At 36.5% G+C, this 25,638-nt stretch overlaps 1 protein-coding gene across 1 annotated transcript in view; it reads right to left on the bottom strand.

Annotated features, from left to right (window-relative positions):
- Nucleotides 1–25,638, bottom strand: part of LOC150088367 (methionine synthase-like) — a 668,558-nt gene that overhangs the window by 386,478 nt on the left and 256,442 nt on the right. The window contains 2 exon segments of the mRNA XM_090370745.1: nt 15,282–15,371; nt 22,617–22,757. Of these exon segments, the coding sequence (XP_090226871.1) occupies nt 15,282–15,371; nt 22,617–22,757 (231 nt within the window).

Genomic DNA, 25,638 nt, shown 5'->3' with positions numbered 1-25,638 from the left:
TTCCACCAGAGTTTCGGATTCTTTGGATATTTGTTAGATGTTTTCAGAATTGAAGGTTCTATTGCACTGAATGTCTGTTTAGTGATGTAACTTATTGCAACATCTACTGAAGACAAAAGAGCATACTGCTTGTTGAAATCAGCGAGCATTCTGTACCTAACCATTTGGCTGCTTTTTTAGTATAGTTTTGGGTGTCAAATAAGAATTTATAGATAACTGGATAGAGATCACTATTTAATGGGTCATTATGAATTGTCCAATCTATATATACAGGTATAGTTCTCTACCTATATATACAGGTAGAGAACTAGAGAGCATATTGGTAAATAATTTGTTGAACTTGTCCCTGTAAGATCTATATATGTATGCGTACCAGTAATTAGAAGGGTGAGATTCTGCCTGTCTAGCAACTTTTAAATGAATTGTCCCCACTTGTTCAAATTAAGCAATCCCCACAATAGGTTATGCCCATTAAGATCTCCAAGTATACAGATAGTTGTCAGAAGATGTCTTACCAGGTATTCTAGATCTTCATATGCATAAGTGATTTGGCAAACACAAAGTGAGGCAACTATTAAAGTGATTCCAGAGATAACATGAAATGCAACTGCTTCTAGTGTCATTTTCAATGGAATTTAGTTGGTTGGTATATTAGAGTGTATTTAGATAGCTGTATCTCGATGAGGTGTATATGGGGCAACCCTATCTTTTCTGCAAATTTTGTAGTGTTTAAGTGTGACATTGATATGTTAAGCTAATTTTTTGTAAGTATATTCCATAGGATAGTAAGTGTTAATGAAATCACATATAACATCCAGGTTTCTGTGAAACCTACAATTCCATTATGTAATCACACATTATTTGATTTAAATTTTGAGTGTTCTTCTGCTTGTTTCTGAGATAATAATAATAATTATTATTATTATCCATACAGTGCAAGGAAGCCTGAGGTTTATGCTACACCAGCCAAAAAAAAAAACTGAATTATTCTGAGAGAGAATAAGAGTCAGAACTAGAAGGTAATCACCAAGAAAGAGAAGAATGATGATATCCAGCTCAGGACTCTGGGTGTGCCAAATCCATACTCACTAGATGTGAACCCCTGGGTTAATGTTGATGGCCTGTGTTTATTTGATTTCTCTCTTTTAGGAAACATTGGTTTTTCCAGTATCTATTTCTTCCTCTGCATTCAAGGATTCATATTTAGATCTTCGTTTGTATCCATGCATTTGTATAATTTTTTTTTTTTAATTCAATGTTTCAGTTTCAGATGTTGGCTTTGTTTGTGAGGTATGGTCTGAGTCCTGAGGAACTGATATCGGCATGTTTACTGTTTGCATTTTGTTTTGTTGCATTCCGAGTTTTAATATAGAAAGGAGGAAGCGAGCTCAATCAGCTATTAAGAGCTTTACATCAGTTACATCTGATGTAAAGCTCTTTACACCTGTTACATCAGTTTTGGATGCTGCAGTTTTTGAAATATATGTTCAAATTTCTCAGAGACTGAGAAATTTGAGCATATATGAATTTAGTTGAGAGCTTCTTGACAGGTAACTTTGTGTGATTTTATAATTCTGTATTTTCTTCTCTCTTTTCAATTTGTCACACTTCTTTGAATTGGCAGAATAGTACCTTTGCAGTTTGAACATTTTGGACTGTTTTGATGGTACAGTCAGTATGTGTATGCTCTTTAGCATTAGCATTAGTAGAGGCATTTGATGCAAGAAAGCAAGCTTATGCAGCATCAGCCAAAAAAAAAAAAAAAAACCCACTTCCACTTCACCCCTCTGTTCGTTCAAAATACCTGTCCAGCTGAGCCTTAAACTTATTTAGGCTATCAACCTCCACCACAAGGGATGGAGGTCTGTTCCACCAACCAACCACCCGCTGGCTAAAGGCAAATTTCCGCACGTCAATCCTACATCTGTCTTTCCTCAATTTGAATTTATGCCCTCTCAGGTGATTTTTCTGAGCTAGAGGAAGAATCCCATCAGCATTGAGCATGCTTAAACCATTCAAGGCTTTATACACCTCTATCAGATCACCTCGCTGGTGCCTAGTTTCCAGAGACTGTAATTTGCAAAACTTAAGCCTTTCTTCGTAAGAGCACCCCTTTGTTCCATTCACTAATCTTGTTGCCCTTCTCTGTACTCGTTCCAGCATCTCTACATCCTTCTTGAAATGAGGCCTCCAGACCTGTATACAGTACTCTAGGTGTGGCCTGACCATTGCCTTATACAAGGGAATAATCACCTCCTTATCCCTGCTGGAAAAATTCCTGTATATCATTGACAATATTCCATGAGCTACTCTTGCAGCCCGTCTGCACTGCTCAGAGAACTTCATATCTGCCTGCACAACCACCCCCAAGTCCCTTTCATTCTCTACCACTGTCAGTGTAGTACCACAGAGTTGATACGTTGCTCTGGGGTTGCTGTTCCCCATGTGTAGTACTTTACATTTGTCAATGTTAAACTTCATTTGCCACTTCTCAGCCCATCTGCTCAACCTTTCGAGATCCTGTTGCAGCAGCATAGTGTCAGTAGTGTCCTTGACAACCCTGCCAACCTTTGTATCGTCTGCAAACTTGGACATTAAGCTTGATATACCATCATCAATATCATTTATAAATACAGAAAACAATAATGGACCCAACACTGAGCCCTGAGGGACTGCACTAATAACATTAGTCCACGATGAGCAGTGTCCATTGATTACCACTCTCTGTCTTCTCCCCCTCAACCACCCCTTTATCCATAGCAGCAATTTGCCTCCAATGTCACACTGCTCCAATTTGTGTAGCAGTCTTCCATGTGCAACAGTATCAAAAGCCTTTCTAAGATCCAAGTATATAATATCAAAGTTATTCCCTGCATCCAGTTCTTTTGTGACTGCATCATAGTATCCAATCAAGTTGGTCAGACTAGACTTCCCCTTAACAAAACCATGCTGTGTCTGAGCTATAACTGAAGTCTTGTCTAAATGATCCTGCAATGCTTCTTTAACCAGTGCCTCCATTAATTTTCCTGGAACAGAAGTTAAGCTCACAGGTCTATAATTACTTATGTCAGCCTTTGATCCTCCTTTGTGAATTGGGGTCACATTTGCACATTTCCAGTCTATGGGTACCTCCCCTGAGTCCAAGGAAGCTCTCATAATTATGGCTAAGGGTTTGCTTACTTCCTTTGCTGCCTCCTTTAATATAACTGGATATATCCCATCCACCCCGGGTGCCTTTCTTGTGTTTATCTTCAACAGTTTCTCCTCCACTTTACTCCCAGTTATTTCAAGATTCTGTAGCTTACTGCTAGAGTTGAATACACCTCTGGCATTCCCCTTGCTGAATAACTCCTCATGTGTGAATGTCGATGCAAAATATTCATTTAGTTTGTTAGCTACCTGAGCAGGATCATCAACAGTTGACCCATCAATATCAAGTGGACCAATCTGATTCATCCCCTTCCTTCTAGAGTTTACATAAGTAAAGAACTCTTTGCTGTTTTTCTTTGCATCCCTTGCCCAGGATTTCTCGTAATCTGTCTTCGCCTGCCTAACCTTCTTTGTAACTTGGTTGCATATCAACTTGTATCTATCATAGGCTTCTGTGTCATGTGTTAATTTGTAAGTATCCCATGCATTTTTCTTCTCTGCCATATGCCTCATTAGTTCATCTGACATCCATTTTGGCCTAAACCTTGAACAATATTTCTTAGTTGGTATGTAAAGCCTAGTAGCTTCCAAGATAAGTTCTTTGAATGCTTCCCATTTTGAATTTGCTGTTGGTAACATCATCAGTTGGTCCCACTGTACAGAATTTAAATACTGTCTCAGTCCATCGTAGTCGCCTTTACGGAAGCAATAACCCTTCCCTTTACCCCTAATGGTAGTTACCTCTTTGAGTAAATCCCACTTCAGCACACTGTGATCACTGCCACCTAGTGGTTCATTCATTAATGGCTCTTAGGAGCCATTACTGCACAAATGGCTAGCAGACAGTCTGTGGCTGACCATATTATGTCAAGCAGCATCTTATTGGGTTAGGAATGAATGACTTTGCAGTTTAAATAGCCAGCTTCTATTGTTGTTGGCAAATTAGGTGAGTTAAAGGTGAGGATAGCATTCTGTGTGGGGAAGAGTTTTCTATCTTATTTGAAGATTATTCCTTTTCCTTATATTATCCCTTGGTCACGGAGTTCAAATTTTTATTTTCTCATCTGGGGGCATCAAACAAGTCCCACCCTGCAATGACACCTTTTGAGGTATTAAGTGTATGTTTAAATAGCAGAGGAGAGATCTTTACAGGTATTCCTCCAAGGGTACAGAATTGAAGTAGTTTTTCTGAGTGATGATGGTTTATCACTTCCACAAGTAGATCTCCAGATTTAAGTCATCTCACTATTTTGGAAGATCTGACAGTACTTTTTACACATTTTCATTTTTGTATAAGAAAGGGTGAGAGAGTTTGCAAAGAGACTGATTACTCACAAGGTGTATTATAAGAAAGAGAGGAGTAAGTTTTCAATTGTGTCCATTTTCTGATGCTTGACAGTAGTCATCAATCAGTTCACTGGATTGGTTGAGGCATGCTACCCCATATGAGCAGTCCCATTCTTGCTCTTTTTTTGCCCTGGGATTGAGGACTTTTCCTTCCAAGTTTCTGGCCCTGCCACTGAATTGAATTCTTTAAGAGATTCACCTTCACCATAACCTTATGCTTTCTTGAGAAGGGGGGAATCAAAGTATCAAAGTTCTGAGGTTTATCTGCAAGTAGACAAACAGCTGATAACACATCTGCATATTATATTTCAGCTTTATTCTTGGTACTCCTCTAGTTATTTTGTTACTTGGTTTTTTTTAGGAGCATTACCAACTAAGGCCATATTGCTCTAGGGATATGCGGTGGTCATTCCCTGACCCTTCTGCATCCTCCGTATTTGGTTGTTACAGGTTCGAACCCCAGTCTAATCAAGAAGCGTATGCTACGCACTGCTGCTCCTGCCCACCTGGCTACGGAGGTGCCACTCTTCTAGTACTGCATATCCAAAAATAGAGATCTGAAGTTCATGCCACATCATAAGTATAACTAAAGCAAAAGAGTTTCATCAGCGATTAACCTAGTGTCTCATAATGCACTGATGGCTTTTGTGCATGGGCAACTAAGGCCATATTATATCAGTTGATAAAAGCAGTGAAATCTCTGTAGTGAAGAACTACCCTGAGGCAGTTTTTGGCAGGACTACATTAAACAGATTTAGAGGTGAAGTTTTGGAAAATAATGATAAAACTAGATGAAATGTAGAGTAAAAAGGAAAAAATATATCATTTACAGTTTCTTCATAATTAAAAAATTACAGAAGCATATAACATTCTCCTGGTGGAATGACTTAGTAAATGGCACTTGGCTCTGAAGAAAGGACATTCAATGAGAAAATGCTTCACCATTAGAATGGTTATCACAATTTATACTCAGGGACTCTTCTGTTTATAGTAGGTAGGAAAGAGTCATATTTGTGTGACTAACCTGAAGTCATGTAAGGTTGGTTGGTTGCATTTCGATTTTCTTGGCGCAAAAGTGACTAAGTCTATGGTGTGCCAAGTCATGTAAGGACTACTATGACTACTACTACTTCTTGGAAAATTTCATGGATGCTAGAGTGATATGGAGTGATTGTTGGTTTAATTTAGTGTAGCCTGTTTGAAAGTTGTTCATTCCAGAATGTTTGCTATTACAAAAGACAAGTATACAGAGTGCCTGTTTATAATCTGTATAATTGGAATGGGAAAGTCTGAATTGATAGAAAGTGATGATTTTAAGGCACTTGATTGGCAGACAATTTGTTCCCTTTGATCCTGACAGGACCTGGAATTCAACAAAAAATAGATATAATTTTTGATGATGTTTGACTGTGAGGTCAGGTGAGATATACTGAAACAAGTTGCATTGCAAATAATTCAGCTGTGTATATGCTACATTCTAAGGAGAGCCTATTTAAGCGAGTTATGTCTGGGAACACTGTTGCTACTCGTAGTAGAGCTTCAGATTCTGAACCATCAGTACAAACTGATGTATAATGAGCAAACATATAATTGTTGGCAGTTAAGAGTAGGTAGGTCATTTTTCCCTCAAATCAGAAATAGTAGATTACAAAATGGAGTATAAATACTCCAAGATGGAGGAGAATGCATTAGTATAAGAGCCACATGGCCTATGGTCATATTTTAGTTCTCATATTCAAATTCCTATAGGTTTATTGGCACTTCAACAAAAATTACATAGATTCTCCTAGTGCACAAATAAGGTTGGCCACATAGAGTGATCTGGTAGGGATCTTAGTTTAAAGGAATAGTGCAATGCTAGATATTAACGTATGGCGAACAGAGGTGGTTCATTAGTTTTCACATACAAACTGTGAATAGGAACACTGATGGCAGACATATTGTGAGAACCATCATTTAGTTTGGCCACCAATTCTAATATTAAAATTAGCATTACACTTTTTTGTAAAGGTCAGTAATTCTCTGTCTGTGATATAAAATGTTGGATATGAAATTTATTTATATAAAATTCAGGCATAGCAGAAGGAGGAATCCATATCGATTAGTGCAGTACAATTTGTTGTATGACAGTTTAATGCATGACAATTCATTGTTTAGTGCACTGACAATTCAACTTAGTAAAAGACAATTGGGGGCTACAACAATTTGGTGACTGTGACAAAAAAAGACTGAAAATGGAAACTTATAACATACCATACTATAAATGGTTAATTTAGTGACTATAATTTGATGAATTCATTGATTTCTGGTCTCTATGCAATAAACCAAACTGTTGTGCGTACATCAAATTGTCATACTCACTGAATTGTTAAAGCCACCAACAGTCTTTCACCAAACTGTCATACACTAAACTGCCACATACAGCAAAAATGTCATGCACCAAATTGTCTCATATACCAAACTGTCATGCATTGAATCATATATTGAAATTGTCATGCACTGAACTGTCGTACAATAAATTGTTCTGCACCAAACTGACATGTTTCCAGCAGAAGGAATCAGAATTATTGACACATCAGTGATATAATTTCTAACATCCCAGTTGCTGTTTCCACTGAGAACCTATCAACTTACTTCAAATCAGACCACTTCCTCTTACAAGCAACTTTCATGGTCTTACTGTGTCACAACTCAAAGAACTTCTAAGTCTCTGGACATGACTGTTTTATTACCACATTTCCTAAACCAAGACCTTGCCAAGTTCTCTTTGCCTTTATCCCTTGGTCAGTCTGCCTTCAGATTCCTTTCCCTAATGCCTGGTTTAGGCTTGTGCACAGGCTTGCTTTTATTTAATGTCTGAAAATGTCTAGTTGGTGCCAGTTCTCCTCACAAAACAAACCAGGATTGAGCTCCAAATTGTCCATTCTTTTTTGGAATAAGCAAAGACCATTTCAAAGGCAGGGCCACACAATGACTTTTCAGCTCACCGGTCCTTATTTAACACTATATGACAGATACCTAACCCAGTTCATCAATGACAAATTTCGAAGCAGGAAGAGGAGTTTTTTTGCAAAAAAAACCTTATCCATTCCTGAAGACCACCACCTGGAAGAGGGGCTGACCATGTGACCAGATAAGGTCTCACCTCATCAACTGATTCTGTGCCCATGTTCCAGGACAATCCATGTTGTAAAATTCAGGCTAAAATCTCCATATAATCCCTGCACTTAAAGTGGTTAATTTACTTCCTTCCAAATGTCTTTGCAATAAGACCAGATGATATTAGCATTAGTAGAGGAATATGATGCAAGAAAGCAAGCTTATACAGTATCAGCCAAAAAAATCTTCCAATTTCACCCATTCATTCACTCCAAAAGTTGATTCAGTTCTTCCTTGAATTTATTTAAGCTATCAACTTCCATAACAGATGTAAGTTTGTTCCAGCAATCAACCACCTAATGGCTAAAGGCAAATTCCCACACATCTATTCTACAACTCACTTTACTCGTTTTGAATTTATGGCCACTCAGATGCGTAACTGAGCAAGAGGATGAATCCCATCAGCATAAGCTTACGCAAACCATTCAAGGCTTTATACACCTTAATCAGATCACCATGCAGGTGCCTAGTCTCCAGATGCTGCAATTTGCAGAACTTAAGCCTTCCTTGGTAATAGCAACCCTTTGTTCCCCTTACCAATCTCATTGCCCTTCTCTGTACTTGTTCCAGCAGCTCTACATCCTTCCTAAAATGAGGCCTCCATATAATTGCTAATATACAGTACTCAAGGTGTGGCCTGACCATTGCCATATACAAAGGTATAATCACCTCTTTATCCCTCCCTGCTAACAAAATTACTGTATGTCATTAACAAGACCCCATGGCCTGCTCTAGCAGCCAGTTTGCACTGCTCATAAAACTTCATATCTGGCTGCACATTATCCCCCAGGTCTTTTTCATTCTCCACTACCCTAAGTGTAGTACCACACAGTTGGTACATTACTCTGGGGTTACTACTACCCACATACAGTACACTGCATTTGTCAATGTTAAACTTCAGTTGCCACCTCTCAGCCCTTCTGCCCACTTTTCTAGATCCTGTTGCAGTAGTGTACTGTCATTACTATTATTAACAACCCTACCAACCTTTGTATTGTCTGCAAATTTGGACATTAATACCTGATGTCCACATCCTCCGTATTTGATGGTCACGGGCTCAAACCCTGGTCTAATCAAGAAGCGTGTGCTACACACTGCCGCTCCTGCCCACCTGGCTACGGAGGCACCAAATTTATATGTATCCCATATAAATTCGCTATCCTTTACTAGTCTATTAACACAGTACTTGAAGATCTCTAAAACTTTGCATTATGTATCCCATGCATTTTTCTTCTCTGTCACATGTCTAATTAGTTCATCTGACATCCATTTAGGCCTAAATCTTGAACAATATTTCTTTGTTGGTATAAAAAGCCTTATAGCTTCCAAGATTAATTCTTTGAATGCTTCCCATTTTGGATTTGCTGTTGGTAACATCATCAGTTTGTCCCACAGTATAGAATTTAAATACTGTCTCAGACCACCGTAGTCACCTTTACGAAAGCAAAAAACCTTCCCTTTACCCTTGATGGTAGTTACCTCTTTGGGTGTAAATCCCACTTCAGCACACTGTGATCACTGCCACCTAGTGGTTCCTTTATCTGCAGATTCTTGATGCATGAAGAATTACTATTGATAATCAGATCAAGAGTATTACTCCCTCTAGTTGCCTTCCGAACATGCTGCTGTAGAAAACAATCATCCAATAAATCCACAAAAGCCTTGCTAGTGTGTGAGTGACCAACCCACAAATTCCAGTCAATCTCTGGGAAATTAAAATCCTCCATTATAAGACACTGATTTACTGGCCCACTATTTCTCTGTACAATCGCTCATTATACTCATCAGATTCATTTGGCCTATAACATACACCTACTCTCATTTTTCCTTTCCCAGTGCTTATGTCACACCAAACAGACTCAACATTGCATTGTCCACCAACATCGATTGGATGCACTTCCTTAGATTTTATGTGTTTCTTAACTAACAGCATGACCCCTCCTCCTAGGAGTGCATTACAGGTGTAATGATTGTAACACATTCCTAATGACAACTATACAGACAAATAGAGTTTGCCAGCAAATCATAATGCCTTATAATTGGGAATTTTAACTTTCCAGATTGGGTGTTGTTTTTATTTTGGTTTTTAGGAGCATTAGCAACTAAGGCCATATTGCTCCAGGGATATGCGGTGGTCATACCCTGAACTTTCCGCATCCTCCGTATTTGGTGGTCATGGGCTCGAACCCCGGTCTAATCAAGAAGCATGTGCTATGCACTGCTGCTCCTGCCCACCTGGCTACGGAGGCGCCATTCCAGATTGGCAAGAGCCTATGGATCACTGACACAGCAGCAAGACTTTTGTGGATTTATTAGTAGTGGCAGCATATGATGTAAGAAAGCAAGCTTATAAAGGATCAGCCAAAAAAACTTTTCACATCAACCGTCCATCTCCTCCAATAATTTGTCTCATTCTTCCTTGAATTTATTTAAATTAACCACTTCTGCAACAACAGATGGAAGTTTTTCCAGTAACCAACAACTTGCTGGCTGAAGGCCAGTGGGTTGTTGATTGCTCTGCACATCTATCCTGCAACCATCCTTCCTAGATTTGAATTTATGCTCCCTGATTTGCATAGTCTAAGCAAGAGGCGAAACATCATCAGCACTGAGCTTGCTCAATCCACTCAATGCCTTAAACAACTCTGTATAATCTTCAAACTTGGACATTAAACCTGATATACCTTCATCAATATCATTGATAAATATAGAAAACAACAATGGGCCCAACATCGAACCCTCTGGGATTCCACTAATAACATTAGTTCTTGAAGAGCAGTGTCCATTAATTACCATGTCCATTGATGCAAATCAAATCACCTTGCAAGTGTTTAGTCTCCAGAGGCTGTAATTTGTAGGACTGAAACCTTTCTTGGAAGACTATCCTTTTCTTCTGTTCACCAATCTCTTTGCCCTTCTCTGCACCCATTCCAGCAGTTCTACATCCTTCATAAATTACTGGATGCTGTTTTTTACACCAGCGTGTTTTTTACACCAGCGTGTTATGAGAGAAAGGAATACTTTTCAGCTGATTATCTGCAGGGATTCTTTAAGCATTAGGAATCTGCAGATAAAAGAATCACAGGTAGCAGTGATCATAGTGCACTGATTTGCAGTTTCGTTTATGATGTATCTATTCTCAAGGCCAAAACAAAATGCCTTTTGGCTTTCATAAAGATGACTACAATAGTGTCAGTCGACTTTTAAATTTTATTACTGGAACAGCTGCAAATTCTAAATGCAGAAAATTACCAGCAGCAAATTCTAAATGTGAGGCATTCAGAGAAGTAATCATAGAGGCAACTAGGCTTTTCATACCAACTAAGAGATACTGTTCAAGTATTAGACCGAAATCAATGTCAAATGTTCTGTGACACGAGTGGCAGAGTGGAAATAACTTATCAAAGGATACCTACAGTAATTATTAAAAAAATCTGAAATTAAATTCAAAAGGGGGATTCAGCAAGCTAAGACACAATATAAGAGGCCTCTGGTAAACAATGCAAAAAATGTAGCTAGCACAGACTTCTGTACCAATATAAACACTAGAAAGAAAGAAATAAACAACATTGGTTCACTATACATGAATGAATGGCATATTTCTGATGATCCTTGCTCAGGTTGTTGACAAACCGAATAGATATTTTGCATCTATCACACACAAGGAATTTCTTAGAGATTGAGAAGTCAGAATACGTCAAATTACAGGGAGTCAAATGATTTTGTGATACTGAGACAAAAGTGAAACAGAAAGTGTTGAAGATAAATGTAAACAAAACATCTGGGATGGATGGGATCTATCCAATTATATTAATAGCAAAAGAGTCTGGCAAACCTTTAGCTACAATTCAGGTACAGTTCCTGTAGACTGGTAACATGCAAATGTAGTCCCAATTCACATAGAGGAATTAAAAAATGAAGTGAGTAATTACAGACATGTAAACTTGGCTTCTTTTCCACAGAAAATAATTAAGTCACTGGTTAAAGAATCAATACACAGAACCATCATGATTACAGTTATATGGTAATTACAGAATGGATATGTTAGGGAACACTTGTGTGGCCAATCTAATTGGATACGATGAGGTAGTAACAAAGTAACTTGATTAAAAAAAAAATTTTTGTCATATATCTAGATTTCAGAAAAGCTTTTGATACTGTTTAATGCATAAAAAACTAGTGAACAAATTGGAGCAATGTAGCACTATGGGCTAGTTACCGTTATCAATATAGGAATAGTTGAGAGAGAGAAGAGAAAGAGTAATTATCAATGAGCACTGCTTTCTTTGTACTAATATTATTAGTGGATACCACACAAGGGCTCAGTGCCAGGCTCATTGTTCTTTTCAATATTTATTAATGATATTGATGAAGACATATCAGACTTAATGTCTAAGTTTTCAGATGAAACAAACATGGCAGGGTGGTTCATGTTGATAACCAGGGCATGCTATTACAACAAGACAGAAAATTTAGTTAGATGGGCTGAGAAGTGTCAACTGAAGTTTAGCATTGTCAAATGCAAGGTACTACATATGGGTAGCAGTAATCTCAGAATAACATACACCACACTCAGGGTAGTGGAGGTGAAAAAAAAAACCTGGGGGTAATTGTGCAATCAGACATGAAGCTCTCTGAATAGTGCAGACAGGCTGCTAGGATATCTTGTGGATTTAGTAAATGATATATGGGAAATGTGCCAGCTGGGATAAGGAGGTGATTATCTCCCATTGTATAAAGCAACAGTTAAGAGTACATATTGAATACTGCATAAAGGTCTGGAAGCCTCATTTTAGTAAGAATGTGGATCTGTTCGAATGAGTGTAGAGAACAGAAATGATATTATAGTAAAATCTTGTGAATACAAACTCAGTTTATACAAAGTACTCATTTATATGATGCACATACCATTCCCCTGCAAAATGATAGGCTTTTCTATGTAAATATATTATTTATTACTAAATTCAGTTAATATGTATTACAAAGTTTGTTTTCACCCTATGAAATAAATACTGTTATTTTGTATGTTTAATACAAATCTTGGCACAGCTGTCTGATTATTGCTCCTATTATTGCATCTGGCCACCCGGTTCCCTGCTTCCCAAAGGATGGCACTGAAATGTTAGAATTTACTTTTGTGTAAACAAAACCAATTTATGGTAGCTAGAATGTAAGCACTCTGAAAAACATCATTATGAAGGATGAGCTGTTAAATTAACAAAAGAATAAAAACAGCTTTTCTAAGTTGTTTACATACACTCCCTTGCTGTCTGTGGGATTAAAGTCAGTTGCCATTGTTCAAAGAGTCTTTTACTACAGTATAATTTTTTTTTGTGCCATTTTATCTGAGCTGATGTCTTTTTTGGAACTTGAGTCTTTAAATTAATTTAAAATTTGTTTATATTAAATCTCATCTAACAGTGTTATTATTATATTATATTACTATATTATTATTAGCTATATGGTGCAGGGAAGCCTGAGGCTTATGCTGCAACAGCTAAAAAAAATTTCCGAGTTACCCTCTGTGTCAGAGATAGAGAGAGAGAGAGAGAGAGAGAGAGAGAGAAAGGGTAAAAGGGAATCACCAAGAAAGAGAAGAATGATGATATCCAGCTCAGGACTCTGGGTGTGCCAAGCCCATACTCACCAGATGTGAACCCCTGGGTTTTTTTAGCATGTTATAGCGATAAAATGTAAACAGACGGAATTAAGCCTAGAAATTAAACTGAAAATTATACTAAGGCTGATAGGATGAACAAAGCAAAATGAACATTGCAAAGGAATGCAACATCCCTTTACCTACTTTATTTTCAATACTGAAAAGCTGAAAAAAACTTGAAGTGCATGACACTGGAGCAGTGATAAAAAACAGGAAACGAATTTGTGATGCAAATCACAAAGAGCTTGAAACAAAACTTTTTGGGCATCTAAAAAGATGCCCAAAACACATTCTCTATTATGCATTGAGCAAAATAGAGAATGTGTTTGCAGGGAGTAACACTGATAAAGAAAGAACTATTGCATTTGATAATGTCTGTGCTGCAGTGAAAAATGAATATAGGACAAACAGCATTGGATTCTTTCTTTCTTTAAATTAGATTAATGTATTAAAAGGTTAATGGTTTGTATGTCTCCTTTTATAATCTTAATAGACTGTAATTCTTTTTACTCGATACTAAAATATTGTACATATCAAAATATATACTGTACAACATTTTCATTTCCATTAATTGCTTTTCTCTTAGTTTATCTTACAAATAAAATAAAATCTTTAAAAAATTTCCTATTATTCCTGTTATTCCTATATATTATCCCAAGAACAATACAGTTCTTGTAGACAAGGCTTTTGTTTTTATTTTATTAATTTAAATCAATTTATTTTTGATATTATTATTATTTATTATTATGTACCAAAAAAAAAAAAAAAAAAAAAAATGGTAAAATTTTGACTCTTTTGGGGAACCTCGTTACTACAAACGTTATTACTAAATATAAAAATTTAGGTTCCCTGAACTTTGTATTAAAGAGATTTGACTGTAGTGAATAAAATATCCTTACTAAGAAAGGCTTCAGTTCCGTTCTTATTTCTTTAGTTCATCTAATTGAGGTGTTTATGGCTTTGAATCAATTGAGCTAAATGTTGATGGAATTTTTACTCTTGCACAGACAACACAATTCAAACTGGATATTGAAGAGGTTAAGAGTAGAAAACATATTTCTTGACCAAATGGTAGTAGCATTCTGATCTCTTATCAAAGCTACTGGCTGCAACTTATGCATATCTGCAGTGGGTAGTCAATCATTGGAACAAAGTGCTGCTAGCATTGTGAAAGTGCGTGAATAAATTTAAGTTTGAATAAATTTAAGGAAGAAGTAGATAAATACTGAAAGGAGATGAATGAACAGTTAATGTGGGATTTTTCTTTTCTAAGCTTGCTTGCATCATTTGCCATTACTGATACCATCACTACTTCAGGCAACAAAGTTACACTTTGTATTAGCAGGATATGAAAAAAATGGACAAAAATAACTTAAAATTAATAATGCAAAATCTCTAATATTAATATTAATACTTGGTTGAAACCGGGTGCTATTTCCATCTCTTTCATTCATATAGAAACATATTGATGGATCTGCCGTTTCAGAAATATACCATAATTTCTTTTATTTCAAAAGACTAACAAGAAGGCTAAAAGAGCACATCACACTTCAATGAAAAAAGTCAATTTTCATTTTTTTCCTTTTTTTTTTTTTTTTTTTTTTTTTTTACTGGTTATTAACATTTGTTAAAGTTTGCAATCAAAATATTTTCATTTGCTATGTTTATCTTGCATATAAAAGACAAAATAAAAGACATAAAAAGATCCTCTAAGCTTCAATATTATACAGTTTAGCTCATAAGCTCTTGAAGATTATATTGTTTGGTTCATAAGCCTTGGAAGATAGTTCAGCTCACAAATATTGAAAATCATCTAGTTTAGTTCCTAACCATTTGAAGGATTCTCTGCAGTACTTCATTATTTGAGGCATATATACTGTACATCATTAAACTGAATGTTCTAGACACAAATACTAAATCATTAAATGCATACTCATTTTGTGTTCGTAAAAATGAAAAACATTACCTTTACTAAGGCATGATGGAGTCTTTCTTCAACACAAGCAGACCTCCACTCATTCACTAGTACTGGAGATTTAGTAGTTTCTGTCTGCATCTGTTAAAATTAAAAATTAGTTTATTATAACAGTTGTAATATTTTGTTAAAAAAACACACACACACACACACACACACACACACACACACACACACACACACACACACACACACACACACACCACACACGCATACTGTGTATGCGTGTGTAACAAAATTAAAGAGAGAAAGGGACATCATAAACAACTTAACTTTTAAACTGTATTTTATAATTTTTAAACAATATTCACAGTTACAGAGATCTATAACTGCTATTATCAAACAAGCATAACTGATAATAAACCTTATCCAACCTAATAATTTAAGAAAACAAACAATACAATAAGATCTCACCATTTTAGCAGTTCCATTCCCAAAAGATTAGCATTAGTAGAGACATATGATGCAAGAAAGAGAAAGCAAACTTATACATTAGACAAAAAAAAAAAAAACCTTCCCATTTCACCTATTCATTTGAGCATGAGGAAGAATCCCATCAGCATTGAGCTTGCTCAAACCATTCAAAGCCTTATACACCTCAATCAGATCACCTTGCAGGTGCAGCCTAGTCTTCAGATGTTGCAAGTTGCAGAACTGAAGCCTTTCTTGGTAAGAACAACCCTTTGTTCCCCTCACCAATCTTGTTGCCCTTCTCTGTACTTGTTCCAGCAACTTTACACCTTCCTAAAATGAGACCTCCGGAGGTGTGTCCTGACCATTGCCTTATACAAAGGGATAATCACCTCCTTATTCCTGCTAGAAAATTCCTGTATATCACTGACAAGACCTTATGACCTGCTCTGGCAGCCTGTCTGCACTGTTCAGAAAACTTCATATCTGATCGAACAATTACCACCAGGTCTTTTTCATTCTCTCCTAGTATCACACAGTTGGTACGTTACTCTGGATTTACTGCTACCCATATGCAGTACTTTGCACTTGTCAATGTTAAACTTCAGTTGCCACCTCTCAGCCCATCTGTCCAATTCTTCTAGATCCTGTTGCATTAGTATACTGTCTTTACTGTCAATAACAACCCTACCAACCTTTGTACCATCTGCGAACTTGAACATTTTTACATTAGGATACCCTCATCAATACCATTGATAAATATACAAAACAGCAGTGGGCCCAACACCGAGCCCTGGGGGACTCTACTAATAACATTATAATTATACAGTTATTTGCCTTTAAACATGTCTCCTGTAAGAAAAATCAGGATAGTTTATGCTTATGCAGAAGGATCTTAATGTCATTGCTGTTTCAATAGAATTCACAGCAATTCCATTATATGAAGTTGAATTTCACCATTATTAAAATTTTCCGGATCCATCTGTCAGCTTCTGAAGGGCTGTGGATTCCTTTTTTTCAGGCCTGGGTTTATTTTTCTTTGAAAAGAAAGGGTGCTGGCCTGTGTCCATTTCTTCTTCTGCAAAGAGTTCCAGTAATGAGTCATCTTGTACCTCCTTAACTCCTACATCCATTATTTCTTGTAATGTGAGTGGCTCTTCCAGTTTTTCTTACTTTTCTTTACCACTTTGTTTTGATTCTGGTGAAGCACTAGGAGATACATATATGGGAGTGGCAGCTGACTGTTTTTTGGGTGGGTTTTTGTGAGCTCAATAAAAAATGTGTAATGGGAGTGAATGACTCTCTTTGTGGAATAGCATAATCAGTGTGCTTCCCTGAAATTTTCTCAGCATATATATTCATTTTTTACTATTTATTGGCTTGCTTTACTGCTTTCGCAATTGGCTCGCATCCAAATCTCCAGGTTTATTTTCTGCCTCGAAATCACAAAAATTGTAAAGCAGTTATTAATCAATCCAAACTAAATTTTGTACAAGAATGAAAACTTATTTCTTGTCCAAACAGTAGTCCAGTATTCTAGTCTGTTGCCAAAAATACTGGCTGCAACTTTTTCCCATCTGTATTCCCAACTCTGTTAAAATCTGATGGTTCTGATGCCTCCTTGTCTAAAGTTAAAGCCGACTTACTAGCATCCTACTAATTGGAATATCATCGGTTTGGCTGAAACAAGAAGAAGAAATGAATCACTTATAAGTTTATCAAGTGGAAATCTGCTGTACACCAATGGAAACAGTAAAAGAAGTGAAGTTGGAGTTGGGTTTCTGGTCCATAAAGATTTAAAAAACAACACTTTGGAATTCAAAAGTACATCACCAAGGGTGTCAAGACTAATACTCAAGATTTCTAAGAGGTACAAGCTAAAGGTTATAATGATTTATGCACCAACATCGAGTCATGGTGATGAAGAGGTTGAAGAAATGTACATTGAAATTGAGAGTCTTCTAGATGAGCAGAAAACCCACTACACTATTATTATGGGGGACGTCAATGCTAAGGTTGGAAAAAGACAAAATAGCGCAGAAAGGGGAACTATAGAAAATTTTGGAATTGGTGAAAGAAATGAAAGAGGCGAAAGACCTGTGGAATTTGCCGAATCTCAAGGATTGTTAGTAATGAACACTTTTTTTCAAGAAAAGGGTGAACAGAAAGTGGACATTGGAGAGTCCAAATGGATTAACAACTAATGAAATCAACTTCATCCTCACTAACAGAAGATATATTGTGAATGATGTTACCATCCTGAATAAGGTAAATGTTGGTTGTTTGTTGTTTGTTTGTTATTTGGTTTTTAGGAACATTAGCAACTAAGGCCATATTGCTCCGTGATATGCGGTGGTCATTTCCTGACCTTTGCGCATCCTCCGTATTTGGTGGTGACGGGCTCGAACCCCGGTCTAATCAAGAAGCGTGTGCTACACACTGCTGCTCCTTCCCACCTGGCTACGGAGGCGCCTGTAAATGTTGGAAGTGCTCACAGAATGGTAAGATGTACACTTGATATAAATGTAGGAAAGGAAAGGAAAAAATACAAAGGTCTTTGAGATAACAGAAGAGGAGAAAAAGCAGTATGTACTGGAACTTAAGAACAAGTTTGAGCTTCTGCAGACTACTCAGGACCAAGATATCGATGAGGAATATTACAACTTTCTGAAAGTGATAAAGCCCAAGAAACCTATAGGGAAAAAGAAATCCAAAGAAGAAAAAATTAGTCAAGAAACACTTGTTATGATGAAATGAAGGCGAAAAATGAAGAGAAAGATAAACACTGACAAGGAAAAAATTGAGTATACTGAGTTATGCAAAGCCATTAGAAAGAGACTCAGAGAGGACATAAGAAAATTTAACAGAAAATTTAACACAAGAAAAGTAGAACAAGCATTAAGGGAAAACAAGGATTTAAATCAGCAGCCATGAGCAGTAATACAGAAAGACAAATGATACTGAAACTGAAGAATAGCGATGGTGTACTTATAAACAGCAGAGAAGGCATAATTCAAATAGCAGAAGACTACTATAGAGATGATGCCAGCAGTGGGGAAGATGGATTGCAAATTAGCAACACATACAACATACCCGATATTCTTCCTGATGAGGTAGAACATGCATTGAAGAAAATGAAGAATCAGAAAGCCACGGGGGAAGATGAAGTTACTGTAGAGTTGTTAAAATTGGGAGGAAGAGACATAACACAAAAACTGGCAAGACTCTTCACAAAGTGGAATAGAAAAGGTGTGATGCCTAAGCAGTGGAATAATGCAATCATAGTTTGCTGCATAAGAAAGGAGATAAATCAGAAATTGGAAATTATAGACCAATTAGCTTGTTATCCCACATCTACAAGTTGTTCACAAGGATCATTACTAACAGATTAGAAAGAATACTTGATGAGAATCAACCAAAAGTGGTAGATGACTTTCATCAACCGGTGAAATACCACCACTTTGCTTATTGGAGGCTTGAAGTGGTGAAACCCATGTTTAGTCTCTAGAGCAAAGTTTCCGGCATCCCCCTCTCCCCATACTTCTCCTTCAACCCATGCACGGTACTAAGTACTATAGGTTTTGATACCTTTCGTGTTTGGGGTTTTCATAAAAAAAAAAAAAAAAAAAAGAGCAAGCTAGCTTTAGGACAGGATTCTCAACTATGGATCACCTTCACGTAATATCACAGCTAATGGAGAAAGCAAATGAATATAAAACACCATTATGCCTGGCATTTCTGGATTATGAAAGGGCAATTGACACCATACAGCATAAGGCAATGTTTCGGGCAATGGAAAGAAAAGGCATAGATACCCCCACATCTTATGATTTTGAAGAAAATATATGAGAATGCTACCTCCTTTATTAGACTAGACAAAGACAGTAGGAAATTTAAAATCAAGAAAGGAGTTCGACAAGGAGACACAATATCTCCGAAGCTGTTTACTGCTGCCCTTGAGGAAGCTTTCAGAAGATTAGACTGGTCGCAGAAAGGAGTCAATGTGAACGGAGAGTACCTAAACCATTTACAATTACCATTTACCATTTACAAAGCTAGACCCTTTCACCATCAAGCTATCTGCATTGATAATGGAGCATTTAGAACATTTCCTGTCTGGAGTTTATATGTCGAAGCAACTGAGCCACCTGTCACTTTGATAAAAGCAGTTGTCACTAAAGTATACTTTTAAACTGAAATCCCTGTCAGACCACACTACATAGACATCTATTTATCAGCCACAATAGGAAACTCTCTATAACATCCATCAAACTGCCAACTGTACCTTTGGTATTTGTGTCCCAGAGCTGCTCAGAGAGCTTAACATCACAGTAGGCAATGTTGCCCAGTCACCAAGGCAACCCCCCCCCTTCCACCCTGGTATGCCCACTTCCCACCATGCAACTTCTCCATTAATAACAAGAGAAAGTCCAGCACTTCACCATCTGCCTACCTACAATATATGTTGTCTATCGATCTTCTTACTATGATTTCCTGCCTGTCTTCACTGATGACTTGAAATCAGAATCGTCTGTGGGAATTATCTGAGAAGATTCCTCAGGAGGTCAGTATAAACTGCACTCCTGAGGAAGTTGTATGCTATAGAGCTACTTTGGGCCACATTAAGACTAATAATTATCAAAAGTGTATGGTATACTACATATAAACGATAGGAGGTTATGCTTTAGTATGGAGAGAGAACAGCAGGTAGTGTAATCAACCAACGGGTTAGCTAAAATGGAAAGGCAGTCATAAAATAACACAATTCGAACCTGCAACACAAAGTCAAAAATATTATATATAAGTACTTAGTGCTGTACTTCAAATGATTTCAACATTGTTGACGAGGGTCAGCTATCAAAATCAGTCAAAATGCAGCAAAAAATATTACAACTCCTGCACCTATTACTTCTATTCTATGTATACTACATATACAAATACTCTTTAGCATTACAGACCTTATCAATGATGAGATATAATCCTCATCCAGTCCTGTCCGGGGTTCAGCAGAAGTTATATTCTCTTTATGAATCTACATTCGACATCTACTCTGCTGGATCCCAAGCCACATTGGGATTATGGATAATGATCTAGCAGATGCTTCAGCCTGATCAGTGCAATCCCAGAAGAGTCATGGCCGTTAGTCCCCTATAGCAACTACAGGCACGTAATATGCTCTATATTACTGTTCTACCCAGTGGCAACAACTGTGGCATGAGAAGGTCATGGAAAAGCAATATCTGATAAACCTTGTGCTCCAACACTGGCAATCCAGTCTGAGCAGGAAACATAGAGAGGAATTTGCTCTTGCTCATCTCTGCATAGGACTTAGTCATCATACACATTCATTCATGCTGAGGGCAGATGACTCCCCTTAGAATTGTGGTACCTTTTTAACAATTCAACATATTTTATCTGAGTGTCCACATTATAGACATGAATGTGTGTTATATTTTACTGCTTTTGGTCATCTGACTGAGCCTTATACATTCATCCAGATTTTATCTGAAAACATCCACATGTCTGCCATTTTTAAATATTTAACACTTTAAATCTCTTTAGTCTTATTTTAAAATGTACCTTTTATACCTTTTAACATAGTGGCCTAATCTGTTAGGTCGCTTAAATCATTTAACTGTTATTTTTTCCATGACCTACTTTTGGCACATTATAGCCTTAGTTTCTATTGCACCAATAAAACCTAAACACAAACTAAAATTCAAGCATTTAGCATAAGTATTGCTAATTCTTATTTTTTAATAGCTGTTTCTTTTCTTTTATTGATTAAAATAATTTGTCATATCTTTAATTTGATAATAAAATAATTTTGAAAATTTGACTTTATTGAAAGATGCTTGAGAATGTATGCTGGTAAATGTTAGGCTCTAGTGCTATAGTTATAAAAATTTCATAATCCATATGCAAGGCTCCTGCCTTGAAATCTCATCTGGCATTAAGACAGGTTAGGTAAACTTGTTTTTTATAATCTTGGAATTTTAATCTAACAATTTTTTTAACAATTTAATCTTTTCTGTTAATCGCATGTGAAAAACACCTTCGTGCAGCCAGAAACTAACAACAGAGAACAGGGAAAAAATTTATCAAAAGTAATTTGTCAAAAATACACAACTAGTTGAGTATATTTTTTTAAAATTATTAGCTAAATCATTAATTGAAACACTGGATTTGTTTAAAATTCTGCCATAATAGCAGTAAACATTTAGCAATTACAGGTGCTGTGCTACTTGATGTTACCTACACTAGACTGACTGTGATGGATGGAAGAAGAAGAAGGCTAACTATGAAGTGAATTCTAGATTAAGGCAGAACTTTCTTTATGCCCTCCATGTAAAGTCCTTTTACATATGCATTTAATATTTTTCTGTCAAAATTAATATGTTATGTAAATGCAGTGCTCAAGTAGGTTTAAAAATCTATTTTACATCCTTTCCCCAATGACAGGATTTCAAACTGACTGGATCAAAAAGTATCATTTGCAATATCTGTGTATTTGGTTAGTAGACAGTAGTTTGTCTGAGAGTCCACTGTTAGTTCTGTTGCACCATTCATATTACCTTATTTAGCATTGAAAAAACTTAATAACTTCTGATATCATTATATCTAACAGCTGGTATCATTTTATCTGTGGCTTTTACATAATATGACTGAATTAAGGAAAAATTAATGTATTCTAATCTTCAAATAAATTAAATGTTCACATAACAGATAACTTTATATTCAAATTAAAATTTGAAAATAGCTGATATTCATTATAAATAAAAACCACATATATATTCAATTTCAAATAAACTTCTAAATTACTGCAAAAAAGTATGTTTATGACAGTAAAAATTCTCAATTTAATAATTCAGTTTGGCATTTTTTAGTTATGAAAATTATCATCTGAATAGTTACCTGAGCATATTCTAATAGCTTGTTAGTTGCCTGAGTATCCTTGTTCCACAATAAATTTTCACACAAATGTAGTAATTCAGGGTCTATATCATCATAAATGGGAAGACAGCCAGCATTTACAATTCCCATGTCCATACCAGCCTAATACAAAACAAGCAAAAAGTCTTTGTAAAATTCTCTCTCTTTCTCTCTCTCTTCCCCACCCCCAACATACACATGATCTGAGTCATTTACATAAAGCGAAGAGGAAAAAATATAAGAAATGCAAGTTTACATATATTGCACCCAAAAAAAAAAAAAAAAAAAAAAATGAAGAGAAATGACACTATTATCTCAATGCTGTCATTCCACATCATATATATGTTTCATTTATATAACCAGTTTTCTCCAAATGCCATTTTTTTTAACTGGATTACAGTTATTACCAACCAGCAAATGATTCATTTACCACCAAGGTTACTTAAATATTCCAGGTAAGATTACCTTATTATATGCCTTTAATTTTGTGAACTTTGGCATTAGTAGTGGCATATGATGCAAGAAAGCAAGCTTATATACCAGCATGCAAAAAAAAAAAAAATCCATTCATTTTACCTATCCATTCCTCCAACAGTTTGTCTAGTTATTCCTTGAATTTATTTAAGCTATTACTTTCAAAAAAACAACAACAGATGGAAGTTTATTTGAGCAAAAAACCATTTGCTAGCTAAAGGCAAACTTCCACACATCTATTCTGCAACCGTCCTTCCTCTTCTTGAAATTAGGCTCCCTCATGTGCAAAATCTCAGCAAAAAGAATAATCTCATCAGCATTGAGTTTGCTTAAACCAATCAAAGCCTTAAACACTTTAGTCAGATCACCTCACAGGTGCCTAGTCTCTAGGTGCTGCAATTTTCAGAACCAAAGAATTTTTTGGTAAGAAAACCCCTTTGTTCCCCTCACCAATCTTGTTGCCCTTCTCCGAACTCATTCCAGAAGCTCTACATCCTTTCTAAAACAAAGCCTCTAGACCTGTTTGCATTACTCAAGATATGGCCAGACCATTGCCTTATAAAATGGTATAATCACCTCCTTATCCCTGCTAGAAAAATCTCTGTATATCATTGACAAAATAACAAGGCAGACGGGCTGCCATACTATCCTGGTAGCCCATCTGTACTGCTCTGAAAATTTCATATCTGACTGCACAATTAAACCCAGGTTGTTTTCATTTTCCACTACTCAGGGTGTAGTACCACACAGTTGGTACTACACCCTGGTTACTCTGGAGTTACTGCTAACCATTTGCATTTGTCAATGTTAACTTCAGTTTCCACCTCTCAGCACATCTGCTCAACTTTTCAAGATCCTGTTGCAGTAGGATAATGTCATTACTGTCATTATCCACCTTGCCAACCTTTGTATTATCTACAAACTTCGACTGGGCAAACGTTTAGAGGGAATGGATGTGTGAAATGATTTTTTTTGGCTGATGCCACATAAGCTTACTTTTCTGCATCATATGCCTCTACTAAGCCTGATATGCATTCACCAATATCACTGATAAATACAGAAAATAACAATGGGCCCAACACCGAAACGTCGGGAATTCTACTAATAACATTAGTCCTGGAAGAGTAGTGTCAACTCTCTTTCTGTCTTCTCCCACTCAACTATTCCTTTATCCATAGCAACAACTTGCCCTTAATGCCACACTGCTCCAGTATGTACAGCAGTGTTGTGTGCAACAGTATCAAGAGCTTTCCTGAACTCCATGTATATAATATGAAAATTATTTTTTGCATCCAGTGCCTTTGTGACCACATTGTGTGTCCAATCAAATTGGTTACACAAGATTTCCCATTAAGAAACCCATGCTGTTTCAGAATTATAACTGTATGATCTTGAATTATATCTAGATGATCCTGCATTACCTCTTTAAACAGTGACTCCATTATTTTCCCTGGAACAGAAGTTAAACTAACAATACTGTAATTACCTGTATCAACCTTTGATCCCCCCTTTGGAACTGGGGATACATTTGCACATCTCCATTCCTTGGAGACCTTCCCTGAATCCAAGGATACTCTCATAATTATGGCTAAGGGTTTACTTACTTTCTGCACTGTCTCCCTTATTTAGATAGATCCCATCCACCTAATGTGCATGGGATCTATCCTATGTGTATGAGATTTATCCTATCTTCAACTTCAACAATTTCTCTTCCACTTTCCTCTTATTGCAAAATCATTTAGCTCCCGGTTAGAATTTGTTAAATTCCTGGGCTCTACTTCTGTAATGAATTCCTCATATGTGAATGTAGATGCAAAATACTCATTCAATTTTTCACCTACCTGAGCAGGATCATCAACAATCGAACCATCAATATCAAGTGGACCAATCTAATTCATCCCCTTCCTTCTAGAGATAACATAAGTAAAGAAGTCTTCGCTGTTTTTCTTTGCATCATTTACCAAGGATTTCTCATAATCTGCCTTTGCTTGCCTCTTTTGTGACTTGATTACAGACTACCTTATATCACAGACTTCTGTGTTGCCTGATAATTTATATGGATCCCATGTATTTTTCTTCTGTCATGAGTCTCATTATTTCAGCTGACATCCATTTAGGCCTAAACCTTGAACAGTATTTCTTAGTTGGTATGAAATGCTTCCATTATCAGCTTCCATATTAATTTCTTGAATGCTTCCCATTTAGAATTGGCTAATGTTCACACCATCAGTTGGTCCAACTGTATAGAATCTAAAAACTGTCTGAGCCCAAAGGTTTGCAAAACAAAAACCTGTCTCTTTACCTTTGATAGTAATTACATCTTTAAGTAAATCCCACATCAATATATTGTGATCACTGCCACCTAGTCATTCCTTTATCTGCAGATTCTTAATGTATGAATAATCACTGATGATAATCAGATCAAGAGTATTACTCCCTCTGGTTGCCATGCTAACATGCTGCTGAAGAAAGCAGTCATCCAATAAATCAACAAGTCTTGCCAGTGTGAGAGTAACCAACCCACAAGTTT

The sequence above is a fragment of the Mastigoproctus giganteus genome, chromosome 3 (genome assembly GCF_048544385.1).
Source record: "Mastigoproctus giganteus isolate SK-2022 chromosome 3, ASM4854438v1, whole genome shotgun sequence".
Lineage (NCBI taxonomy): Eukaryota > Metazoa > Arthropoda > Arachnida > Uropygi > Thelyphonidae > Mastigoproctus > Mastigoproctus giganteus.
The sequence above is the reverse complement of the archived record's forward strand: the minus strand, read 5'-3'. Positions and strand labels throughout refer to the sequence as shown.